The 25,185-nt window shown below is 41.2% G+C and overlaps 1 protein-coding gene across 1 annotated transcript in view; it reads right to left on the bottom strand.

Annotated features, from left to right (window-relative positions):
• Window positions 1-25,185, bottom strand: part of EPHA10 (EPH receptor A10) — a 766,354-nt gene that overhangs the window by 78,585 nt on the left and 662,584 nt on the right. The window contains exons 8-9 of the mRNA XM_068269039.1: window positions 12,793-12,901; window positions 4,528-4,583 (exon numbers count right to left, since the gene is read on the bottom strand). Of these exons, the coding sequence (XP_068125140.1) occupies window positions 4,528-4,583; window positions 12,793-12,901 (165 nt within the window). The remainder of the gene's footprint in view (window positions 1-4,527; window positions 4,584-12,792; window positions 12,902-25,185) is intronic.

Here is a 25,185-nt window from a genome sequence, read left to right as displayed (position 1 = left end):
CCTGTCACCCCCTAACACACCTACCCATCAGATCAGGCCCTAATTTGCCCCGTGTGGGCTCCTGATCACTCGGCCAAACCCTCAGATCCTCCTCAGACCCCCTTCCGATCACCTCCCCAGTGCATTGATTGCATCTATTTTCCCCTCTAACCACCCCCTGAGACACCCATCAATCACCTCCTGTCACCCCCCTAGCACTCCTATCCATCAGATCAGGCCCAATACAACCTGTCATCTAAAAGGCCACCCTGCTTATGACCGGTTCCACAAAATTTGCCCCCTCATAGACCACCTGTCATCAAAATTTGCAGATGCTTATACCCCTGAACAGTCATTTTGAGACATTTGGTTTCCAGACTACTCACGGTTTTGGGCCCGTAAAATGCCAGGGCGGTATAGGAACCCCACAAGTGACCCCATTTTAGAAAAAAAGACACCCCAAGGTATTCTGTTAGGTGTATGACGAGTTCATAGAAGATTTTATTTTTTGTCAAAAGTTAGCGGAAATTGATTTTTATTGTTTTTTTTCACAAAGTGTCATTTTTCACTAACTTGTGACAAAAAATAAAATCTTCTATGAACTCGCCATACACCTAACGGAATACCTTGGGGTGTCTTCTTTCTAAAATGGGGTCACTTGTGGGGTTCCTATACTGCCCTGGCATTTTAGGGGCCCTAAACCGCGAGGAGTAGTCTAGAAAACAAATGCCTCAAAATGACCTGTGAATAGGACGTTGGGCCCCTTAGCGCACCTAGGCTGCAAAAAAGTGTCACACATGTGGTACCACCGTACTCAGGAAAAGTAGTATAATGTGTTTTGGGGTGTGTTTTTACACATACCCATGCTGGGTGGGAGAAATTTCTATGTAAATGGACAATTGTGTGTAAAAAACATCAAACAATTGTCATTTACAGATATATTTCTCCCACTTAGCACGGGGATGTGTAAAAATACACCCCAAAACACATTATACTACTTCTCCTGAGTACGGCGGTACCACATGTGTGGCACTTTTTTACACCCTAAGTACGCTAAGGGGCCCAAAGTCCAATGAGTACCTTTAGGATTCACAGGTCATTTTGCAACATTTGGTTTTCAGTTTTGTTTTAAGACTACTCCTCACGGTTTAGGGCCCCTAAAATGCCAGGGCAGTATAGGAACCCCACAAATGACCCCATTTTAGAAAGAAGACACCCCAAGGTATTCCGTTAGGAGTATGGCGAGTTCATAGAAGATTTTATTTTTTGTCACAAGTTAGCGGAAATTGATTTTAATTGTGTTTTTTCACAAAGTGTCATTTTCCGCTAACTTTTGACAAAAAATAAAATCTTCTATGAACTCACCATACTCCTAACGGAATACCTTGGGGTGTCTTCTTTCTAAAATGGGGTCATTTGTGGGGTTCCTATACTGCCCTGGCATTTTAGGGGCCCTAAACCGTGAGGAGTAGTCTTGAAACGAAATTTCTCAAAATGACCTGTGAAATCCTAAAGGTACTCATTGGACTTTGGACCCTTTAGCGCAGTTAGGGTGCAAAAAAGTGCCACACATGTGGTATCGCCGTACTCAGGAGAAGTAGTATAATGTGTTTTGGGGTGTATTTTTACACATACCCATGCTGAGTGGGAGAAAGATCTCTGTAAATGGACAATTGTATGTAAAAAAAATTAACAAATTGTCATTTACAGAGATATTTCTCCCACCCAGCATGGGTATGTGTAAAAATACACCCCAAAACACATTATACTACTTCTCCTGAGTACGGCAATACCACATGTGTGGCACTTTTTTGCAGCCTAACTGCGCTAAGGGGTCCAAAGTCCAATGAGCACCTTTAGGCTTTACAGGGGTGCTTACAATTTAGCAAAATGTCAGGACAGTAAACACACCCCACAAATGACCCCATTTTAAAAAGTAGACCCTTCAAGGTATTCAGAGAGGGGCATGGTGAGTCCGTGGCAGATTTCATTTTTTTTGGGTCGCAAGTTAGAAGAAATGGAAACTTTTTTTTTTCTCACAAAGTGTCATTTTCCGCTTACTTGTGACAAAAAATAATATCTTCTATGAACTCACTATGCCTCTCAGTGAATACTTTGGGATGTCTTCTTTCCAAAATGGGGTCATTTGGGGGGTATTTATACTATCCTGGAATTCTAGCCCCTCATGAAACATGACAGGGGGTCAGAAAAGTCATAGATGCTTGAAAATGAGAAAATTCACTTTTTGCACCATAGTTTGTAAACGCTATAACTTTTACCCAAACCAATAAATATACACTGAATGGGTTTTTTTTATCCAAAACATGTTTGTCCACATTTTTCGCGCTGCATGTATACAGAAATTTTACTTTATTTGAAAAATGTCAGCACAGAAAGTTAAAAAAATCATTTTTTGCCAAAATTCATGTCTTTTTTGATGAATATAATAAAAAGTAAAAATCGCAGGAGCAATCAAATAGCACCAAAAGAAAGCTTTATTAGTGACAAGAAAAGGAGCCAAAATTCATTTAGGTGGTAGGTTGTATGAGCGAGCAATAAACCGTGAAAGCTGCAGTGGTCTGAATGGAAAAAAAGTGGCCGGTCCTTAAGGGGTAGAAAGCCCTAGGTCCTCAAGTGGTTAAAGCTAAACAACATTGTGTTTTCCCTAGCTCATCCATTGTACAGAAGTCTGGTATAGTTAGTACAAAGCTTGGTTGGTCATTATAGCTTTAAGGCTGAAATAGCACAATAATTGGTGTAATTAGGCCAAGCAGTCCATCGTGAAGAATCAATGCAATGATGGTGGTCTTAAGCGAGTTATATTTACTATTACATTGACTGCTGTTACTGGCAATAATGTTGTTACTCTTTGCATGTGTCTGTGCTATAAAGGAATAGCCTAAGTGAACTAGTTTACAGACGATTACATTGTTTTACTCATTAACAGAATTTTGGCAATCTCAGTTTTTTCTGCAATCAAGGACTATGCCAAGTAAATAAATAAACAGAAAATCCTCAGATTGCCAGCTCAATGCACCCTGAGAGTTCCGGCAGATGCCATTCCTGACTGCATTGTTTCTTGATCCATCCTATGCCCATCTAGGCATGAAAGGTTCTCAGTTACCGCAAGGAAGCATCCTCTAACAATGCATTTTATAGATTCTATAGGCTGAAGAGCAATGGATAATGACAGTGGAGATGCCACACTAATTATAATATCCTATTGGAACTGTTCAAATAACTTACAGAGCTCCATTTTTACAGCTATCAAGATACATTTTAGTATTATAGCAAGCAAGCTATTATATACAAGGGTTTCTGTGGCAGCTTGGTCATGACAGGCTGGTGATTTCTTTGTTTAGTTTTACTGGTCATAGAACAGCATATATTTCCTTTAGTTAGAGCCCTTTCACACCAAGTCCATTGCTGTGCAAAATTGTATCGCAACACAATGTCATGATATTCCTATGGGACTTTAACACTGAGTGTGGTGTGGCAGTAATGCAAAGCATGCCGTGCTTTACCCAGGGAACGTGTGTGTTCATAGTGGGAGAGAGGCATACTTTCAATGCACTGTATGCCTCAGTGTATGGTTGCACCGCAATGGCGCTACTGCATGGTGAGATTTTTCAGCCACGATGTGCTGTGATATGATCACAGCGCAAAATACTCAGTCCTACGTTGTCTGTGGCAAAGCAGAAAATCCTTATGTGCCATTCTAAAAACCAGTGCTCATCAGAGTTAATCCTGAAAGAGGGAGATGGCTGCACTCAGTTCTGTTCACTTTGGTGCCGGGGAAAAACTACAGGGGACCAGCCTCTGCAACCGCAGGGGGGCCCAGAGCTGTAAGGGGGCACCAACAGCTACTTCACTCCCTATGATAAAAGGGTCCATTCTTCAGATCAGGTGTTTTCGTGGCAATACTTGTTTTGTGTGAGCATTACAATGGCCACACTTATTTTATGACCCTTGCAAGATCGGCCCCCAAGCTGTGAGGGACACCAGGGGTAGACAAAGAAAAGGGTGTGAACATGGGGGCCCCATCAAAGTTTTGCTGGGGGGGGGGATGATTTGTAGCTATGCCACTGTTTGAAGCTATTTAGTAAACTGGTAAGTAGCCCACTTGTCCACTGTACCTGTTTTTTTTTTTTTTTTACCGTTTTGAATATATTATAGGTAGGTGATAAATTCTATCATCCTGTTTCTAAACTTTCTGCTTTAACTGATGGTTATTATGTTACAGTACTATTCTACTGCTTTTATCGTAAGCTTCTTTTCTATTGATCATCAAACTGTTGAAAAGGAAACAGGCACAATAATCCCCCCCAATGCCTCTTTGTGTTTTATAAGGATCTCAGGTGGTCTCAGAATGTCTTAGCACACATTTCTAGTAACTCGCTCAGCCACGCACAGACAGATGCCATGCTGACTATATAGTAGAAATTGTCAAATCATGGCTTGTGTTCATTTCTTGGCACCATTATTTGTCAGGCTTCCATATTTTGTTATTTGTCATGCAACAGTGATAAAAACGTAAAATATACTCACAATGGAAATATAATTCTTCGTCTCCATCCTGACTTGCTTTGCTGTAACCACACTGCCTGTAAAAAGATTAATATGCTATTATGGGCAGAGATATAAGAAGATCAGGAAACACGATAATATAAATACATTGTAAAGCAATGGACAATGTATATCAAATCAGCCTATTGTGCAAGTAAAGAAAAAAAGCCTGGATAAGAAGTTAAAAGCAGGCAACTGTCGATGGAGAGTTTTCCATCTCTTAATGCTGTCTGGGCTCTTTGTGAACCTGCAGAAAGGATATGCTTAATTTTCAAATGACCTTGAACTTACTCCCAGGCAGCATTCCTCTGTTACAATGAGTTGAACCTTCCTATTCAGCTGGGGGGGTTTGCATTGCAGGGGGTGCTGGAGGTCTGACCTCACAAGTGCACAAGAAACCATCTCAGGATATTTTGCTCTCTGAACACTCAGGAAATGTAATAAAAAAACTCACAGAGCTAGATGTGTCTATGAAACCAGTACTGACTTGCTGCCACTGAACATTGTCAATTTGTCATGAACAGTGATTGGGCAGTTTGATAATCCTGTTTGGAAACTGGAATGCTGCTTTCATTTTTGCACAGGTTCCACTTGCAGCTCCCCTTACCCGTGTTTGTATTTAGAAATGAATTATTTCTTAATGTTGGTCCAAGTGAGAAGGAGATGCAGCCACTGAGACTGTGCACATCCAACATGAGAGCACATTATTGTTGGACCTTATTTGAGTCATTGTGAAGGGACATTTACACTGTCTACTTTGTTTATGTGCTTGATAAAGAACCTTTGCTGGCATTAAAATGTTGGATCTTCTTATGCTTTGGATTTAAAGTGAACCTACAGACTAAAAATCTACTCAGCAGAACTGAAAAGGCTTGGTGTTTCTTTAACAGTTTCACAGCATCAGAACTTTGTTTTTCTTATAGAAGTCTCATTTTTAGCTGCATTTTTATCTAAGCTCCGCCCCATCAAAGAAAACTGCCCAGGCTTTTTTCCCCTGATGCTGTGCAAAGCATGATGGGATTTCCTATGTTGTTGTAACGAACGGTGGAGCACAGAGAGGATCTGATTACCGGTGATCTGCAGTATCACTGGGAATACAGATGTATACCAGATTATAAGTGATCTGCAGTATCACCGATAATTCGATATACCAGCTAACCTCTGTACTTGAGTAGAGTGTAGTGTTTGGTGTAACAGTAACACTAAGAGGACTGAGCCTCAGTGCAGTGGGGAGTACTGCACGGCTTCCTTCCGAAGACCTGAACTCTCCAAGGCGGGAGGAGTCAGGCTGCGAGTAGGAAGGTAAGTCTGAGAGTGACACTCAGGAGAAAGTGTCACTAACAGGACGGGGAACCGCCTCCAATAGTGAGGTTGGTTCTCGAGGTCAGACAAGCCAGATCAGAACACACGGACAGATAAAGTACAGATTCAGAAGGCAGAGGTGGAGTCTAGGTACAGGCAGAGTTCGGCAACAGGGTATCAGAAATATCGAGGTACAAGATCAAGAGGCAGAAGCAGAGTCTAAGGACGAGCCGGTGTTCGGCAACAGAGTATCAGAATAGCAAGGTACAAGATCAGAATACAAGAGGATGGTCAGGCAGGCAGAAGGTCATAACAGATAATCACAATCAAACTAGTACTTTAAGCTATCAACAGAATCTAGCTAAGTGTAGGATTACAGCTCCAGCTGGTCCCGGCACACTTAAGGATTTGACTACGGGTCTGAGTGCTCCCACGTATGTGTTCGCAACGCCAGACAAAGAGCAAGTGAACAGCCAGCAGTATATATACTCAAGGACCTCTCCAGGACCTCCCTAATTGCTGGACCAATGAGAGTAGTGGAAAATGTCAGCTGACCCGCCTGGTCAGCTGACTCCCTTCTGGCTGTTATTTAAGCTCTGCCTCTGTGCGCGTGCGCGTGTCACTCTGAATCTAGGTGGACTATCAGTCCCAGCCACACCAGTACTGTTTTGCAATGTATTCAGTGAACCGAGTGCGGGAGCCGCCTCCAATGCGGATTCCGCCGTTACCAATGCGGATTCCGCCGCTCTGCCTATGCGGCATGCGGCATTTTTTCCGTGTTGTGATGCCATGCTGGACGCGGAAACAGCCGCCTCACCTTGAGAGGCAGCGGCTTTTCCGCGTTTCATCACAGTTGTTATTTATGTTGCCTAGCAACTGGGAGGGGTGATCAGGACTCATGCTCCCTGTCACCTTCTTTCAACCAAAAAGATGGCTGCCCTTATGAAATCACAAACCTTTGCCTGTTCTTTTAAAACAAGGTGGGTAAGAGATTATATTACCTATCTATTTTAATTAACATAACTAATGCACCTTAATGACAGTATGTTTGTTTGGGATGAAGTTCCTCTTTAAATTAAATTTGATTTATATGTTAAAATATGCTAAAGTGTTCATGCTTAGACTGCATGTGTGTTAAAGGGCCAAAAGGTGGCACTGTTGTGCATTTTGTTGATGTGCAGATTCAGTGTTATGGTCTGGTATGTTACTCTGTTCTTTTGTAGTAGTTTCTCTAGTTCCTTATTCCGCTATGTCTGATGCTTGCTGTGTCTCTCTGTAATCTCTGTAATCCCGGCGTGATTCACAAGTAAAGCCTTCATTATTACAATATTCCTAAGCTCAGTGTTCCCTGTGAGTTTGTCTAAATACCACATCTGTCTACAGCTTATACTTAAAACACATAACACAGAGAGAGGGGAACCCTAAACGCCATCCTTGGTGTTAATACTGCAAAGAACAGCCGAGCTTATAGTGTACCCAAGGTGAAAAACGTTTAAAATATACACTTTCCTTAGTGTTCTAGAGACTCTTCAAACCCCTCCCATATATTTAATTTGTGCAGCCTCCCATCCATCTTGATGCTTTATGCCGTTTTTGCCTGCAACTGGGACAAGTTGAAGCTCAGCGCATGAGTACCGTAATACACTCTGCATGCCCTTGTGTATCATTCTTCCACATGGCTGTCCACAAAAAACAAGGCCAACTGAAATTGGAACTTTGCATGCCCAGGTAGCTCCTGGCAATATCTGCAACACACACAGCCATGCTTGGGCAGTCAGTGGCAAGACAGAGTTATAGCCTGACAAAATAAGTAGCCTGAAGGGGTTAGTATATATTAAAAATTGTTTTTCACCTTGAGTTTACTTTAAGTGCCACAATGAACCCACCCCTTTTACTCATTGAACCATACTCCCTGCCTACTTCCTGAAGAAATGGTGAGAGATGGCAGGGAGTATCAGTGAAGCTGCTCACATGCATCTTTAATTCTGACTTAAAGAGGGTGGGCACACTTTACCCTCAATTTGGATCTACAGTAATAGATACAGAGTGAAGGGTTTGTCACTTGTATTCTTGAAATCCAGTCCCAGTCTTGGCAAAGCATTACTGTGCCCCTGTAATAACATAAGTAGAAAGGCTATAAATATCAATATGTGAAAAAGTTGGTTCCAGTCAGCAGATATGCTGTCTAAAAACAGGTTGTTGTTAATATTTTTTTTATTTTGCCTTTTAAGAAAGTCATATGCTTTGAAGTCAATGTGGCAAGAAAAAACAACTTTCAAGCAGCAATGAAGATCTTCAGGCTGGGGATCCATTGTCAGGACTTTTGCAGCACCTGCTCATCACCTGTATTCGGCTAAGTACTACACCAGTGGAAGCTTATAGGGGTGGTTCCACTTGCAGTGTTCCAATCATGGAGTGATCACAAAGTGCTGTATGCAGCATTTTGGGAGTAATCCCGGAGCAATTACACCAATGGCTTCAGACCACAATCGAGATCGCTCCAGGAATTGTGGTCAAAATCACGGACTTCCATGATTTTGGAAATGGGGGCACCTTCGCATAGCACCACCAGTAGGTACCAGGCCTTAAAGCCAATGGGTACCGGTTAAAAAAAGAAAAAGTCAGATACTCACCTAAGGAGAGGGAAGGCTCGGTCCTAATGAGCCTTTCCTCTCCTCTCCCGGTGCCCTCGGTGCTGCGCTGGCTCCCCCGTTCGTGTCCGCCACCGCAGGAACTTCTGAGGTCTTTGGGAGCACTCGGGCTTCCGAAGACGGGCCGCTCCATACTACGTACGCGCGAGCGCGTCATAGAGGGCGCTCGCGCATGCGTAGTATGGAGCGGCCGCGTCATCGGGAGCCCGAGTGCTCCCAAAGGCTTCCGAAAGGTCCCTTCGGCATGCGGAAGTGGCAGTATTTGACCGAACTGGTCGAATACTGCCACGGTGGATCCTGCGCGGGACCGGGCACCGGGAGAGCAGAGGGAAGGCTCATTAGGACCGAGCCTTCCCTCTCCTTAGGTGAGTATCTGACTTTTTCTTTTTTTAACCGGTAAACATTCACTTTAAGGATTATTATGTGTTTCATTAATACTCCCAGAAATTGGAACTCTTAAAACTGATTCCGGGGTCTGGTTATACCGATAACCTGTAAAATATATTACAAAACAGACAAAAACCTATTTTCAAACATGCATAAATGACATCTGTGACATATGTGACACCCAATAAAGTTACTTAAAGGGGCACTATTGCTAATTTGATCTTTTTCAGACCCTTTAACATACATATGTATCTTTGTAGTAATGTTATGGCACAGTATATAGTCCAAGATAAATGTAATTGTTCACTGCCACTAATGATTTTTAGCCAGGCAGTCACGTCAGTAGCTTTCCCTTTCTGACGCCAATGCAGGACTATACCATTGTATAGTAGAGGGGCATCTGTTATTGATGGTAAGAGCTGCCATTATTTGAAAGCTGCCCAAGCTTATTTACCTTTCTCCGCCTTGTAACTGCACTAATGTGCAGTTACTCTGCTCACAGCAGCTGCCTTAAAGGGATACTGTAGGGGGGTCGGGGAAAATGAGTTGAACTTACCAGGGGCTTCTAATGGTCCCCCGCAGACATCCTGTGCCTGTGCAGCCACTCACTGATGCTCCGGCCCCACCTCCCATTCACTTCTGGAATTTCAGACTTTAAAGTCTGAAAACCACTGCGCCTGCGTTGCCGTGTCCTCGCTCCCGCTGATGTCACCAGGAGTGTATTGCACAGGCCCAGTATGGTCTGTGCCTGCGCAGTACACTCCTGGTGATATGAGCGGGAGCGAGGACATGGCAACGCAGGCGCAGTGGTTTTCAGACTTTAAAGTCTGAAATTCCAGAAGTGAACCGGAGGTGGGGCCAGAGCATCGGTGAGTGGCTGCGCGGGCGCAGGATGTCTGCGGGGGACCATTAGAAGCCCCGGGTAAGTTCAGCTCATTTTTCCCCGACCCCCCTACAGTATCCCTTTAAAGCGTAGGACGCAGCCTCCTCCGTACAGCGCTGGCTGTGTGCGCTGTGTGGTGATTCGCTGCCCAGCCGCCAAGGACCCCTTTCACTAAGCTGGCAATGAAACGGACAGCTATTGTTGTCCGTTTCTATGGCAACCCGATCGGCTTCTGCACTGTGCAGTCCTTGGTGGCCGGGCAGCGAATCACCACACAGCGCACACAGCCAGCACTGTACGGAGGAGGCTGCGTCCTACGCTTTACGGCAGCTGCTGTGAGCAGAGTTACTGCACATTAGTGCAGTTACAAGGCGGAGAAAGGCAAATAAGCTTGGGCAGCTTTCAAATAACGGCAGCTCTTACCATCAATAACAGATGCCCCCCTACTATACAATGGTATAGTCCTGCATTGGCGTCGGAAAGGGAAAGCTACTGACGTGACTGCCTGGCTATAAATCATTAGTGGCAGTGAACAATTACATTTATCTTGGACTATATACTGTGCCATAACATTACTACAAAGATACATATGTATGTTAAAGGGTCTGAAAAAGATCAAATTAGCAATAGTGCCCCTTTAAGCTTGGTGCCTCCCTGGCTGCCATCCTAGGGAGCACGGATTGTTTATTGTGTGTCCAATAGGCAGCCACGAGTCAGGGCCTCTTGCTTCCATTTTTGGTAAGAGTCAGATCATATTTTCTGCTCTGATAAATATTCTGGTGTGTGCAGACTACACAAAAAAAATTTCAACATTTTATAAAAACAAAACTGAGCGTTTCACTTGATTTGGCAATAAAACGTTCAATGCTCATGGCAGAGCACCTGAGATATGAATAGCTTTCTATTAAAGGACAACTGTGGTGAGAAGAATATGGAGGCTGCCATATGTATGTGCTTTTAAACAATACTAGTTGCCTAGCAGCCCAGCTGATCTATTTGGCTGCAGTAGTGTCTGAATCGCACCAGAAATAAGCATGCAGCTAATCTGACAATAATGCCAGTAACACCTGAACTGCTGCATGCTTGGTCAGGGTCTATGGCAAAAAGAATTAGGCAGATGATCAGCAGAGCATCCAAGCAACTGGTTTTACTAAGAAGGAAATAAATATGGCAGCTTTCATATCCCTCTCCCGTCAGTTGTCCTTTAAGGCTTAGTGCAGGTTAGGGATCATAACAAGCTGGCTGTAGAAATGCTGCAATGTTAAAAGAAATGGTTGATTGCCATAAGAGCGCGAAGTTCAAAACAGTTGACATAAAACAGCCTTGGGAACATATAGCCGTTCACCTAGACTATAATTTGAAGCAATGGTTCAAATACCTTAATTACTATTATTGATTTCTGTAGTGCCATTGTCTTCTGTGGATGTGGGTATTTATATAATGCATGAGAAATATACATACCGTTCGTGAGTACAACAATGGAAATGTAGATATTACACAGCTGAACAGCACACTGCGTGAAATGTTTATAAAGAGAATATAGCAACTCATATACAGTACTGGATACAATAGGAAAATGAGCTCTCACCAAATGAGCTCTTAATTTAAGTGGATAAAAGGTAGAAATAAGAGATAAGTGGATTCAGTGAGCTTTATATGAGGTGGTGTGTTCCCTGAATACTAGACACAGTGGCAAGCCATTAGCTGGATAACACAGTAAGTATAGAGCATGGATAATAATAATGTGGATGTGTAGCTTGTACAAGGTCTGATCTGAAAGTAGTGTTAAACCTGTCGAAGTGCTCTTTTTAAATGACAACAGTTTTCTTCTGACAACTGACCAACAGCCCTGGGATTCAGGTAACATGTAATGGTACTAGGTGGTACCACCGAGATCTTAGAAAGTCTGCGTGGTTTCAGCCAATCATGTAGCGTTTAGGGAGGAAAGAGAGTGAGGTGAACAGCAAGGGTGGAGATGATTTTTTTTTACCTTTGGGCCATCTTTGAGTAACCAGCATGAAGTGAGTATGCCTGAAAGGGCACATTAACTGTGATATGATGAACACTGGGTGATTTTTCATGAAATGCTTTACGTGCAGAGAGGTCATGCTTTGAGGGACTTTATTTTGTAACTTTGGGTTCACGTAGAAACATTCAATATTCTGTGATACCCCATGCAAATATTATCAGCAGGTACTGTTGCTAACTGTATGTTTAATTCAGTGAATGCACTTGAGGTTACCTCATCTGCTAGCCAATGCATTATGAGGAAGCTCCACTTGCATGTGCTACAGCCAGATGAGCATACTTGGTTGGCAACCACAGCCCCAGAAGGTTTGCATGGCATTGAAGTTGTTTAGCTTTGTGGAGAGCCAGAAAACAAATTCTCCTACAGCTACACCAGCCTTGCCCCACCCATTTAAAAGATTCCTTAAACACAATGGCCTCAATTCACTAACCTTATCTCCTGTCTTTAATAACTCTTCTAGAGTTGTTACCATGGTGATAAGGCATGTAGTATTCAGAAAACCTTTTACCTCAGACAAGCCTAAAGTTAACTCTTCTGTCTTTAAATTAACTCTCCAATCCTTAAAATAACTCCAGAGTTAAAGACAGGCTGTTAATTAGCTGCATGTGAAAATAACTACAGAGGAGGTAAATTAACTACAGGAGAGGTAACTTAAGGAATGAAGAGGTAAGATAACTCTCTCACGTGTGGAGGTAAGTTTTCTCTTGCCTTATTATCTCTAGCATGATCTTAGTGAATTGAGGCCAATGTCAGGTCAACGTTACATCCAGTTCAGTTTTTGGATCTGTGGAAAGCACAGCCACAGAGCAAAGGTAAAGATAGATGATGATGTTTTTAAAAGTCTGTCTTTGCAATGATACTTGTCCAACCATCCCTTAGGGAAAGAATAGATTCAATTATACAGTAGAAGGACAGTACTTAGGAATAGCAGAGGGCAACCTTTGTTGATTTAAATTAATACAATCAGTAGAATAGATTTGTCCTGGTTGTCTTACCTCCTCCATATCATGAGTCCCACCACCATGGAGAGCAGCACAATGAATCCAGCCACAGACACTATCACTATGACCATGAGAGGGTTCTGTTCACTTGATGCCAGAGCCACTGTAATATAAATAATCAGTGTAAATAATTTAACAATGTAACGTAGCTAAATATGCAACATAACAATATTATGAACGTAACAATACATTTGAACAGATAATTTTTGTTTAGAGTTAAATATTATAAAGGCAAAAAAAGGGTTATGAAGTTATAAAGGCAAACTACAAGAAAACATCAAGGTTTTGTATGCAGCTGGCTGCCATAAGGCAGATCCATTCACTTGTAGACATGGCTGTTTAGTGAACGACTCTACAGCCCCTGATTGGACAAAACAAGTAGGTCGCAGTTAGCACGTCTTGACGTCACAAGGAGGAAGTAGGCTGACCCAAGGTAGTCACGTGAAAGTGTGACTGCCAGCCCTGGGAAAGTGAATGTTGCGAGATGCCGCAGTACCACAGCAAGTCGGCACGGGTGGACATCGTACATGTGATTGACAGATATGCTCATTTATCCCCTGGATCTTGTAAGTGAATACCCACTGTGCAGACAGGGCAATTCTTTTAACTGTTTTATACTATGTGTTGCCTTTATTCTTTTTTAAGTTGAAATAAATCCAAGGATTGAAGCTTAAAGAGGGACTGTCATGAAAATTTTAAAATTTAAAACACATACTAATAAGAAGTACATTTATCTCAGAGGAAAATGAGCCATAAATTACTTTTCTCCTATGTTTCTGTCACTTACAGTAGGAATTAGAAATCTGACATTACCGACGGGTTTTGGGCTAGTCCATTTCTTCATGGGGGATTCTCAGCATGGCCTTTATTCTTTATAAAGACATTCTCTAAAAATGATTAATACAAAGATGCTGGCCAGCCTCCGTGTTCACTGCACACTATTTTGGCACTTGGACGGATCAACTGTCATTCACTAAGTGCTTTTAAAAATAAATAAAACCCTGAGAAACCCCCCATTAGAAGATGGGCTAGTCCAAAATCTGTTGGTAATGTCAGATTTCTACTACTTACTGTAAGTGACAGCAACATAGGAGAAAAGTAATTTATGGCTCGTTTTACTCTGGAAGAAATGTACTTCTTATTTGTATGTGTTTTACATTTTAGGATTTTTGTGACAGTTCCTCTTTAAGGACCATTGTGGAATCATTTGCCATGAGGAGATAGTTACATACAAACGCTAGAGCCACTTGGTCTGTGAGGTGGCAACTATTTGGTGAGCTCCTGTACAATAGGGGTGTGGTGTGGATTGTGCACCACCTGAGCACATTATCACTGGTGATATTTGTGAGGCACTTGGTGGAGTGTAATTTGCATCTTAAAGTGACAGTATCACACTATGTGAGGTTTTGTTTCCACCTACAGGAGGTTGAAGCATAGAGAACACAGCGAGGATCTATATATTTACATCCACTGAACCTGGAACTTTTTGCTTGTGAGCCCAAAAATGAAGTACTGTGACAAAGTATTGTTTTGTGTATTTAAGGCTGGCATGGTTTTTTTGCTCTCCCTCTTCAGTGTGTGTATAGGCTCATGTATTTTCCTAACCCACTCCAGTTCCTCATATGCATGACTAAGAGAAGGGAGTGAATTAATGAAATAAGAGGCAAGAAGCTGCTGTCTCACTAAAACCACAAATGAAATACTTGGATATTATTAGCACTAGCCTAAAGGCTGACTTTAAAGTGGACCTATTACTTATATTATCACGATGTACCTTTAGCTTCATGTTATATCACAATACATACTAGCAATATTATTTTGACCTAGACATTATTCTTCTTTTTGTACTGGTCTGTCTTGAAGCTTTGAGAAGATGGCGGCGGCCTAGGCATGCAATAAATATCAAGCTCTGCTGCAATGGAGCACCATGGGAAAATATGTTATCTGTAATATGTAAGCTATTCATGACAGAGCATAGGTAAATGCATAGTAGGATTCACCTATAGGAAGATGCTAATGCAAGGCCTTAGGACTGCCCCATTATGTTGGATCCACAAAAATACATTGGTTATTTAAACATTTATAAAAGTGTCTGCTGAGATCAGACAGTATTTAGTTTTACAGAAGTAGAGTTTTTTTTTTCTCAGGGTAAGCATTTTAATAATTTAAAGTAATTTCCTTTTGACTTTGGTTCAATTAAAGTAGTTACTTACTTAGCTAATGTTTTATCCAATTTTTGAAAGGCACATTTTATTGATGTTTTGCCATGTAACACAACAAACTTTCTTAATATGCAATTAATAAACAATAGCATTTTTTTTTACTAACATCTCAACTTTACCCCCTTTCTCCAACACCACTGCCATCTCAGCACTTACACCTCACAAACTATATCCACAAATACTAGATCATGTCCACAAATACTAGAACATGTCAAATTTGTTAGAACAACCTCTGATAATGCAAACTTTTTAATGTTTTGTATAACAGCATTGATTCTTTCAGTCCAGTTGCAAAAAAATGTGGAGTACTGAATGTAATACTGTATTTGCACTAACAAAAATTGTTTTAGCTTAGGTTTTCAGGAGTCACTCTCTTCATCTCATTATCTCAATGAGAGTGCTGATCCAGGAATTTGACAATGGAGGGATTTCCAAAAGCTAATCCTATAACAATATATGTTAAAAAAAAAAAGTATCACATAGAGCACTCAACTATATTTGATGGTACATTCATCTTATTTAAACCAATCTGTAATGTCTGCAGAAACAGAGAATTTCCATTTTAATCGTGTTTATTTTTTTGGAATAATAAATTAGCATTTCATTAGTATTTTAACATAATTGATAATTCTATCTTTTTAAATTGGCTTGCCAACAAACATCGCTCAGTCACTGAAGTGGATTTTTGAAAGATTTTCTTAAGTTTTCTGAATATTTCTATCCAACATTTATATACATATCTACTTTCCCAAAACATACAAACTTCTAATGAATCACACTTAGCACACTTTTGCCCAGAATGTTGATATATTTTTGTAAGTCTTATAACAATAAATAAATAAATTGTAAATTGATAACTATTGATAAATGTAAATTGTATACTTAATATCTTGCTATACAGATTGCCCAGCAAGCTTATGGTGATCCAGAACTCCTAGCAGGGTCTAAGGGGCTGAAAAGGACCAAAAAACCCACGAAGTAAAAAGGCTATGTAAAATAGAATTTTGTCTTCGTAAAACTATTTGCATATTCAGCAGTGATGCACTGTGGGATACCTCAAATGCTCAATCCAGCCTGAATATTCACAAATACCTTCTGTTTTCTCTTGCTGGAATTGTTGCAGTAACAACTTCCATCCATAAAAAAATCGGACACAGTTGCAAAAGCCCAAAGAACATTCTATCTGGTAGATCGTGCTTATAATTTAGTGTTTTAAAACCTGTTATTAACTGGAATGTCCCTTAACACTTTAATATCATCACTTTAAAGTGATTTTTCTAGCAGGACACACCTCCAGGCATATGAGGGGCATGGCTACTGCTTGATATGTACTCATTCAGAACAGGGGATAGGCCGAAGCTTGCTGATAAGTCAGGGGACAAGGGCATGGCCCCTCCCCAGTGTTGCTCTCCTAAGAAGGAGGAAAACCTGTCAAGCCAGGGGTATGTGGCTAATGGCTGTAGCCCAAGAAGTGCATGGCAGAACTAGATGCAAAACTTTGGGTTTAAAACATGGATGTTCCAACAGCTGCTAAGGAGGCAAATGTGACAACTGGCTGTCCATGCATGGAGTGCACGGCAGAACAAGGTGCAAATCCATGCTTTCAAAAGGGTGTCATAACAGTTGCAGAAGGCCGGATATTAACTTCTTCCGGATCGCCGCAGTACAAATCTACGTCGGGCAGAGAGACGCTGCGGTTCTGACTGGACGTAAGCTCTATTTCCCATTCACCGCACATCTCCGCCATTCCCGCCACTCTCGCCGCTTTCTCCCCGCCGAAATTTGCTCGCCATGCCGTCTCTATGACGGCAGAGCACTGTGAGCCAGGCAGGAGCCGTTTTCATTGGCTCCTGGCCCTGTCATTACTGTAAGCCGTTCCCATTGGCTTACATTGAGTGACAGGGTCAGGAGCCAATGAAAGCGGCTCCTGACCGGCGTACAGCGCTCTGCCGTCATAGAGACGGCAGAGAGAGCATCCTGTGGCGGGGACAGAGCAGGGTGACCAGCAAGAGCAGCAGATTTTTGCAGCGATTTGCAGGTATGCAGCATTTTAGTGTACCAGCAGCCTCTGGTCCTTATGGGGGCAGAAGCTGCTGGTACCGAAGTGGTTAAAGCAAGGAAACAAAGAGACATACTTAACTTCCTCTCTACCCTGTGGTTTCCCCCTTAAAAACAGATCAATGTTCTACATTTCACACTCCTCTCATCGTTAGTCAATAACTTTATCACTACTTGTCACACATAAATGATCTTTATATAGTTTTTGTTCTGTTTTTTTGCCTCCAATTAGGCTTTGTTTGGGTTGTACCTTTTGCTAAGAATTATATTATTTTGTATGCATTTACAAGGAAATAAGGGTAAAAAAAAAATTAAAAAAAGTAATTATTTCTCAGTTTCCAGCCATTATAGTTTGAAAATAAAAGGTGGTACTGTAAATTAAGCCCACACATTTTATTTGCCCCTTTATCCTGGTTATTACTTAAAGAGGAATTCCAGTGAAATTAATGTAATAAAAAAGTGCTTCAGTTTTACAATAATTATGTATAAATGATTTAGTCAGTGTTTGCCCTTTGTAAAATCTTTTAAATCCCTGATTTACATTATGACATTTATCACATGGTGACATTTTTACTGCTGGCAGGTGATGTAGCAGTTGCTTGCTTTTTTGGCAGTTGGAAACAGCTGTAAACAGCTATTTCCAACAATGCAACAAGGTTCACAGCTAGGAAACTGCCATGAGTACCACGGTCCTCAGAGTTTCTTGTGGGAGAGGTTTCACCACAATATCAGCCATACAGCGCCCCCTGATGGTCTGTTTGTGAAAAGGAATAGATTTCTCATGTAAAAGGGGGTATCAGCTACTGTTATTGGGATGAAGTTCGATTCTTGGTCATGGTTTCTCTTCTAATTATGTTCTTAGTACATTGTATGGTGAGAATAAATTATTTGGTAATAAAGGTGTACTTTTTCAATTTTTTGTCCAATTTTTATTGTAAAATGAGGTGCCCCTATATTTACCCTCCCCTATCCCGTAGTTAGCCAGATGTACTCCTATATATTCCCCCCTTCCACATAGATGTTCCTCTGCACCTCCTTCTCCAGCTAAACAGATGTGACTTTGTAACCCCCTTCACCTAAGTTAGGCTCAACACACACCATGCAATCTTAGTTGTTCAATCTTACCACTTCCATGTAGTATAAGAGTCTATCCAATCAATAATTCAAGGTATTTTTAATATTTTAGCCCTTATACTACATAGATTTGGTAAATCTGTACAACTAAGATTGTATGGTGTGTGTTGAGCTTTAGCCTGATGTGCCTTTTTATCTTCCCCCCATGGTTGGCCAGATGTATCCCTGCCCCCCTAATGGATAGCCAGATGTGCCCCTTTACTTCCCCCCCCCCCCCATGGATAGCCAGTGTCTGATGCTTCCCCTAACCCCCCCATCAGGTGTGTTCCACTGCACCCCTACCCACCCCCCAGTTGCCAGGTGGGGATTGGACCCCTGGGATGGGATCCCTGCTTAGTGTAGTTAGAGGAAGAGGGTGTGCTGTGCTCATTTAAAGGGGGCAACTTATATTCACATCATGTGGCTTTCAGGAGCCACTTGTAACAACGTGAATATACTGTAGTTAAAAAAGGAAGTGGTTAAAAGTGACATTGAGTCACTAAACTAGCAAATAATACCTTGCTTGTATGCTACAAAAAAATTGCAAGATGCATGCAATGCATGATACAAAAAATGAATACAATGGCAAATGGCAGCACTGGAAGGAACAAAATTGTGGCTCTCCAGGATTATAAGTAGGGAGAACACTGAGAGTGGCAATAAGGCAAAACTATTAAAATATTAATATAACATTTCTGCACAGTATATGATGGACATAAATAGCAGGGGTGGGTGGTTCACATACAGCATATGTAACGCATTGCATATGGGCACACATACAGCTAGAGTTATGGCCAATCATACTCTACAAACTATAAGCATAACCAACACAAATCAGGCCAGTGTGGATGCGATCACATAATAAAATAAGGTGAAATGAAAAGTCAGACCCTGCTACCTCTACCCACCAGTAACTCAGCTACTTACATTATGGAGAGCGTTAAAAAGCTATAACACAAACAAATAGATAAACACACAGTCTACAATAAATATGCATAATCTTAATCACTGGCTGCCTTTAATGATACTTAAAAGTTCAAATAAGGTAGTTCAGGGGGCTAAACCTATTCAGTCCATTTGAATGAAGTGTCCTCAATGTATGCATCCAATAGCACTCCCTCTGTAGGAGTCTTGTCAAGTCATTGTCCAATATTTCCATGACCATGCCCCTCAAAAAATAATAGTATTTTTGCATAGATTTTCATTTGTCAAACAGAAAGTCTGATTACTAAACACCCTTTCCAGCTGGATTTAGTTATGAAAAAAACATAGATCTATGAACAATTCATATAGATCAAAAGGAAAAACCATATGCCCCCTTTCTATCACCCCACAACCAAGTACACTTTTGTCTTCTTCAGATATAAGGTATGTGCAAATTTCACCTCCACATGACGTAGAAGCAACACCGTAATCTCTCACATTAGGAAAGTGGATAGACAGATATATTTGCAACTACTTATTTATAGCACACCTATAATTTGTTAATTTTAATAACCATACAATCGAATTTACTGACAGCTGTTTTTGCCTTTATCACTGTGCATTGGGCTTTAAACAGGTGTCTGCAAGGTGGATCACACAGCTCTGTACATTTAATAAGCTGGATGTGTCTGGCTTACAGGGACATAAACATTTATTTGCAGATTACACTTCTTTCCTGACGTTATGAGTTGCTACACACTGATGTAAATGTGAAATGTGCAAATACAGTATTTTTGGTTTTAACAAGAAAAGCCTGTACTTGGGAAAGCATAAAAATAGCTGGTGGGTCAAGTTCTCTACAACTTAAAGCAAACCTGAAACAAAAATAAACTTATGAGATAATGAATTGTATGTGTAGTACAGCTAAGAAATAGAACATTAGTAGCACATAAAAAAGTCTCATATGGTTTTTCAGTACAGGAAGAATTAAGAAACTTCAATTGTTATCTATGTAAAATAACCTCTCTGAGCTATTCAACCCAACTTGGGTCAAATACAGTCCTGTTTTCTGAAGCACCTACAGCCAAGAAACAGTGAGAGACAGCTTGAGATAAGGTTTTACTGCAGGAAGGTTAAAAGGGTCATTAGCTCTGCTGTTTTATAGCTAAAAATACAGAATCTGGTTTGCAAACTGCAAATATAACAGATTGAAAAAAAAAATCTCTATAACTGAAAAAAAATATGAGACTCTTTTCTTTACTACTAATATTCTTCATACTACACATACCATTCATTATATCATACTTTTTTGCTTTAGGTTTGCTTTGGTGGGTACCCTGTAGCTCCCCAAAAACTGCAAGTACTGATATTTGCAGTATTGTTGCTTCATCTAGAGAAGAATATACAGTACAGTAGATTGTTTATACAATGCTAGCAAACTAATTACTGCTATTTATTCATATAGTGAATGCATTTCCATTTAGGGCTCCTTCTATTATGGGGTGACCCTTGGCAAAAATGGGGACCAGAAAAAATAAATAAATGCAGGTTTGTAAGTGTTTCCTAAAAGGAAAATAAATATCAGAGGCTGTCCCCCTGCCAAGTCCACTTTAATGAAATACATATTTCAAAATTACTCCAGTGAAATATTAAATGAAGCCTTTTGGCCTCCGCAGCGTTGACATAGTCATATGAGATGACAGGAGAGAAAATATTCCTGTTTATCACAAGGCCGTATTAAAATGATGACATCTGAATGCTTTTCTTCTGCATTAATTTTCTGCCACCCAATGTTTGCATGAGAAGGCTCTAGGCAGCTACACTTTTTTCCATAAAATTTTTATTGGATTCAATTCATTCTGAAAATGTCTCTTGAGCAGTAAACGGATGCAATTTAAGGCCCCGTTAAGCACAATCTGTAAAATTCATACCGAGCAGGCTATCATTCCAACCTTTCATTTATAACTGTGGTGTCTGTTTAAATGGAAATCATTCCTTTCTCCGACAACAGTATTTTTGTCATGCAAGCCTCTGCCGTCAGTGTGTGAGCTGCCTGTATGGAGGTCTCGGTGCCCTTTAATGGAGGAAAATCAGTGGTTTTCATACAAACATACAATATCTCAGCAGATGAAAACCTCTTGCCCCATCTAAGCTGCTCTTGTTCAAATTGATTTAAAATCCCTACCCAAGTTAATCCATGACCTCCTACGGCAGTCTTAGTTCAGACCATAGCATCGGTAAAGTCGTAACATGCTGCAGGTGGCCGAACATTGTAATAGGTAGAAATGATGGGCTACTTGTCAAATCTATCAAACTATGCATTTATTACTGAATAAGTTTACTATAATATACAAATGAAAGATAAGCTAGGATGCTTTCCTTGCATTGAAGGGCATCTAAGGCTATAATTACTAGGTAATTCCCAGGAGAGTTCATCCAGGGATTTATCTGACTGCCCTCCAGAGTCGGGAAGGAATTTTTCCCTTTTAAGGTTAATTGGCCAAGGTCTTGCAAGTTTTTTGCCTACCCAAGAATCAATATGTGTGGGTTCAGGATGGTGTGTGTATTTTTTTTTTTTTTTTTTTTGTGGTTGAACTTGATGGACAGGCATCTTTTTTCAACCAAACTAACTATGTAACTATGTAGCTGTATTTAAAGTACTGATAGCATCTATCATGAATTAAATGCTTGCATAAAGCACTATTGGACTGGTCCACATAAAATTCATTACTATTTTTCTATTAAGTTCAGCACTTGAATTAGACATAAAGTTCCCAGCATTTGCAGTTCCAGTCCAGATCTTGGAGCAATGCTCATGGTAGCATTTATTATTGTTTGATTTACACAGCTGCTTGTGGATTCTATATTTAAGAGTGGAAACCTATATTGTACATTGTATTCATAAATATGGATACATCACCATACAATTATGTCATTTTGTTATTTTGACAACTGCAGCAAAGAAAATATGTAAATCTTTTCTAAATGTATTTTTGAATGAGCAGTATGTGTATAATTTACTAATTAATTGGCAGCTTTTTTCTGGCTGCCAGAGTTTGCACTTTGGGAAAACCTGTTTGCCTAATTTATTACAATCAGATATCTTTTTAAATGTTGAAATAACAGTCATGTGACCACACTGTCATAAAAACTCCTGAATATTTCTGGTGCGTGTGTGTGTGTGTGTGTGTGTGTGTGTGTGTGTGTGTGTGTGTGTGTGTGTGTGTGGTGTGTGTGGGTGTGTGTGTTTAAAGCTGTTGCATGTTACCCCTTTCTTTCAAGCACCTGCATTTAAAAGTGTTAGATGTTTGGTAAAAATTTAAAGGGGTTCTGTGGTTTGTTAAAAAAAAAAAAACCTGACACTTACCTGGGGCTTCTACCGGCCCTCTAAAGCTATCTTGTCCTGTGCCGTCATCTATGATCCTCCGTTCTCCGCCGCCAGGTACCATCCAAATATTCGTCTAACCAGACAAATGGAACTACTCCTGCATGGCTTAGCGCATTCTCGCTCTTGTTCGCGACTCTGGGAGCCTCCTGCGCAGGCGCAGTATGAAGTTTTCTCATACTGTGCCTGCGCAGTAAGCTTCCGGAGACAGCGAGCGGGAGCTAGGACGCGCACAGCTGGAGGATCGTAGAGGACAGTGCGGGACAGGACAGCTTCAGGGGGCCGGTAGAAGCCCCCAAATTTTCAGGGTATGTGGCTGGGGGGCAGTGGGTACAAGAGGAAAACATTTTTCAAAAAGACCTTATAGTTTTTAAGAAAATCAATTTTAAAGTTTCATAGGAAAAAAGAATACATTTAAATTGGGTAAATGACAGAGTCACAACGCTTTGGCCAGGGATCGCTATATGGCTGTATAGATTCATGGCAACTTTACCTATTTTTTGTAACTTTTTTTTAATGTTCAGAGTGTGGAAAATTTTAAAAAAAATGACGTGGGGTCCCCACTACCAAGCCTCTTTAACCCCTTGTCCCCATGCAGGCTGGGATAGCCAGAATGAAGAGCCCCGGCCGAGCGGGGCTTCGCACCCTGAGCTATACCAGCTTGCATGGTCCATTGTATGGGGAGGGGCTCTGGGGGAGAGGGTCGGCCAAGCCTTTCCCTTTCCCCTGGAGCCCTTGTCCAATCCATGGACAGGGTGCTCTTCCCCACCTCTGGTGCCCCAGGAGGAGGTGGGGGCTGCCGACGCCCTGGGGGGGGGTTGATATTGGTATCTGGGAGTCCCCTTACCTTACCCTTGCAAAATACCCCTTACCCATTTCCACAAAGGGTTAAATGATATAAAGACACAACAACAAGAAAAGTCCTTTATTTTCTTAACTAACCAGAAATACTTACCTGTACCTTTAAGACAAACTTCCCATGCCAATATCCTCAGAAAAGGTCCCACACCAATATCCTCTATCTTGCAACCTTCATTAAGTTTGAAGAGGAAAAAGCATTTGCACAAAATGCAGCAGGGGTGGATACTGCCACACTGGGCTTACCTGCAGCGTGCTCCAATGGTAGTCCACAATTTCAATCAGAAGAGAGGAAGGAGATGAGCACAGCTGCTAAAATACCCTTTATTGTGGCTGGGTTGACACAAAAAAGCTTACAGCAGTGGGGGAAGGACAAGTCTGACAGCTGAAGCAGGGCTAGTCCCAGCCACAATAAAGGGTATTTTAGCAGCTGTGCCCATCTCCTTCCTCTCTTTTGATTGGAACCTTCATTAAGTCGATTGAAGATCTCTGCGCACCCAATGCCACACACCACCAGTCCCCACCGCACAGGTTTTGTTTCCTCTTGTACCCACTATCCCCCTCCACATACCCTGAAAATTTGGTGTTTGTAGCACATAAGGGGGCTTTGCTATTAACCACTAAAATTGGCGCAAAAACTGCAAACGCAAATTTAAAGAAAAATTGGGTTAGACACGAATTTTGAACACCCCTTGTTCGCTACAAACTATTCACCAGCAGAACAGTTCAGACCATCTCTAGTGGTGGTAGTGACATGACCTAAATGGGGTGATAGATGTTTCCTGGCAATCTTGCAGCAAATTTACCTGTTAAGTGTGAGTGTTAGGGATAGTAACTCACCCATAAATAATTAAACATCTGAAACTCCACCCACTTCAGCTGGCCAAAGTGTTTTCAAAACTCCTTGGCCACCCCCACCTGCATTGTCAGCTTGAGAGGCTGCAGCTCTTGCGATGGGGTGGGCCATGACCACACAGGTGGGTATAGCCACAGAGCTTTGGAAACACGCCAGGCAAAATCCATCATGGTGGTTTTGTCATGGGGGGCAGAGATTCTTGGAAAACTGAAATAGAGGTTTACATTACTTGTTTTATATTTTACAACCTGGGTACTCTTTAAATTTACAAAGATAGGAGGGTGATGAGGTGATGATTTCTGCAAATTTAAAAATCTTTCACTTCATATTCATATACCGAATGCTACTCTGGTAATGTGCATTTCACTAATTGCATATCACACTCTACCCTTAGTGCCAGTTAAAGTGCACCTCTCATCGGCATGCCTTTAAGACATACGACTTCCAACAAAGTCGTGCTATGACCCCTCTGGAGGAGCCTCTTGCAATGGCCATGCATGTCACTTCCTCTTCCTGCTTCATTCAATGATGCACTTCTCTAACTGAGAAGACAGGGGGGACCCGGAAGTTATAACATAGCCAAGATTTTTAAACTGAAATCGAATGAAAACTATTCGGTGTAGAACGGCGATTCAGGCATCAAATGATAGGGGAGAGCACAAGCTACAGAAATGTTTGCAGTACTGGTCGGAGTCTTAAAGGCATACCCATGAGAGGTGCTCGGAGTCCCTTTAAGATAGAAGATTGCTATAGATGGTCAACAACAAGCTTTCAACACATAATCTTCCTCTGTACGTCAAATTAATGTACTGCATAAAAAGCTTTGTTTACCGATATAGTAATTGACAGTTGATCATCTAGAACACTGTTGCTTGGGCTTCTAATTTAATATATTTCACAATGAAAAAAAAAAAATCAATAAATAAATATGCAAAAATAGGCTTTATTTGAGTCAGCTGTGTTGTGTGAGC

The sequence above is a fragment of the Hyperolius riggenbachi genome, chromosome 2 (genome assembly GCF_040937935.1).
Source record: "Hyperolius riggenbachi isolate aHypRig1 chromosome 2, aHypRig1.pri, whole genome shotgun sequence".
NCBI classification, from domain to species: Eukaryota; Metazoa; Chordata; class Amphibia; order Anura; family Hyperoliidae; genus Hyperolius; species Hyperolius riggenbachi.
This window is presented reverse-complemented; position numbering and strand designations above follow the sequence as displayed.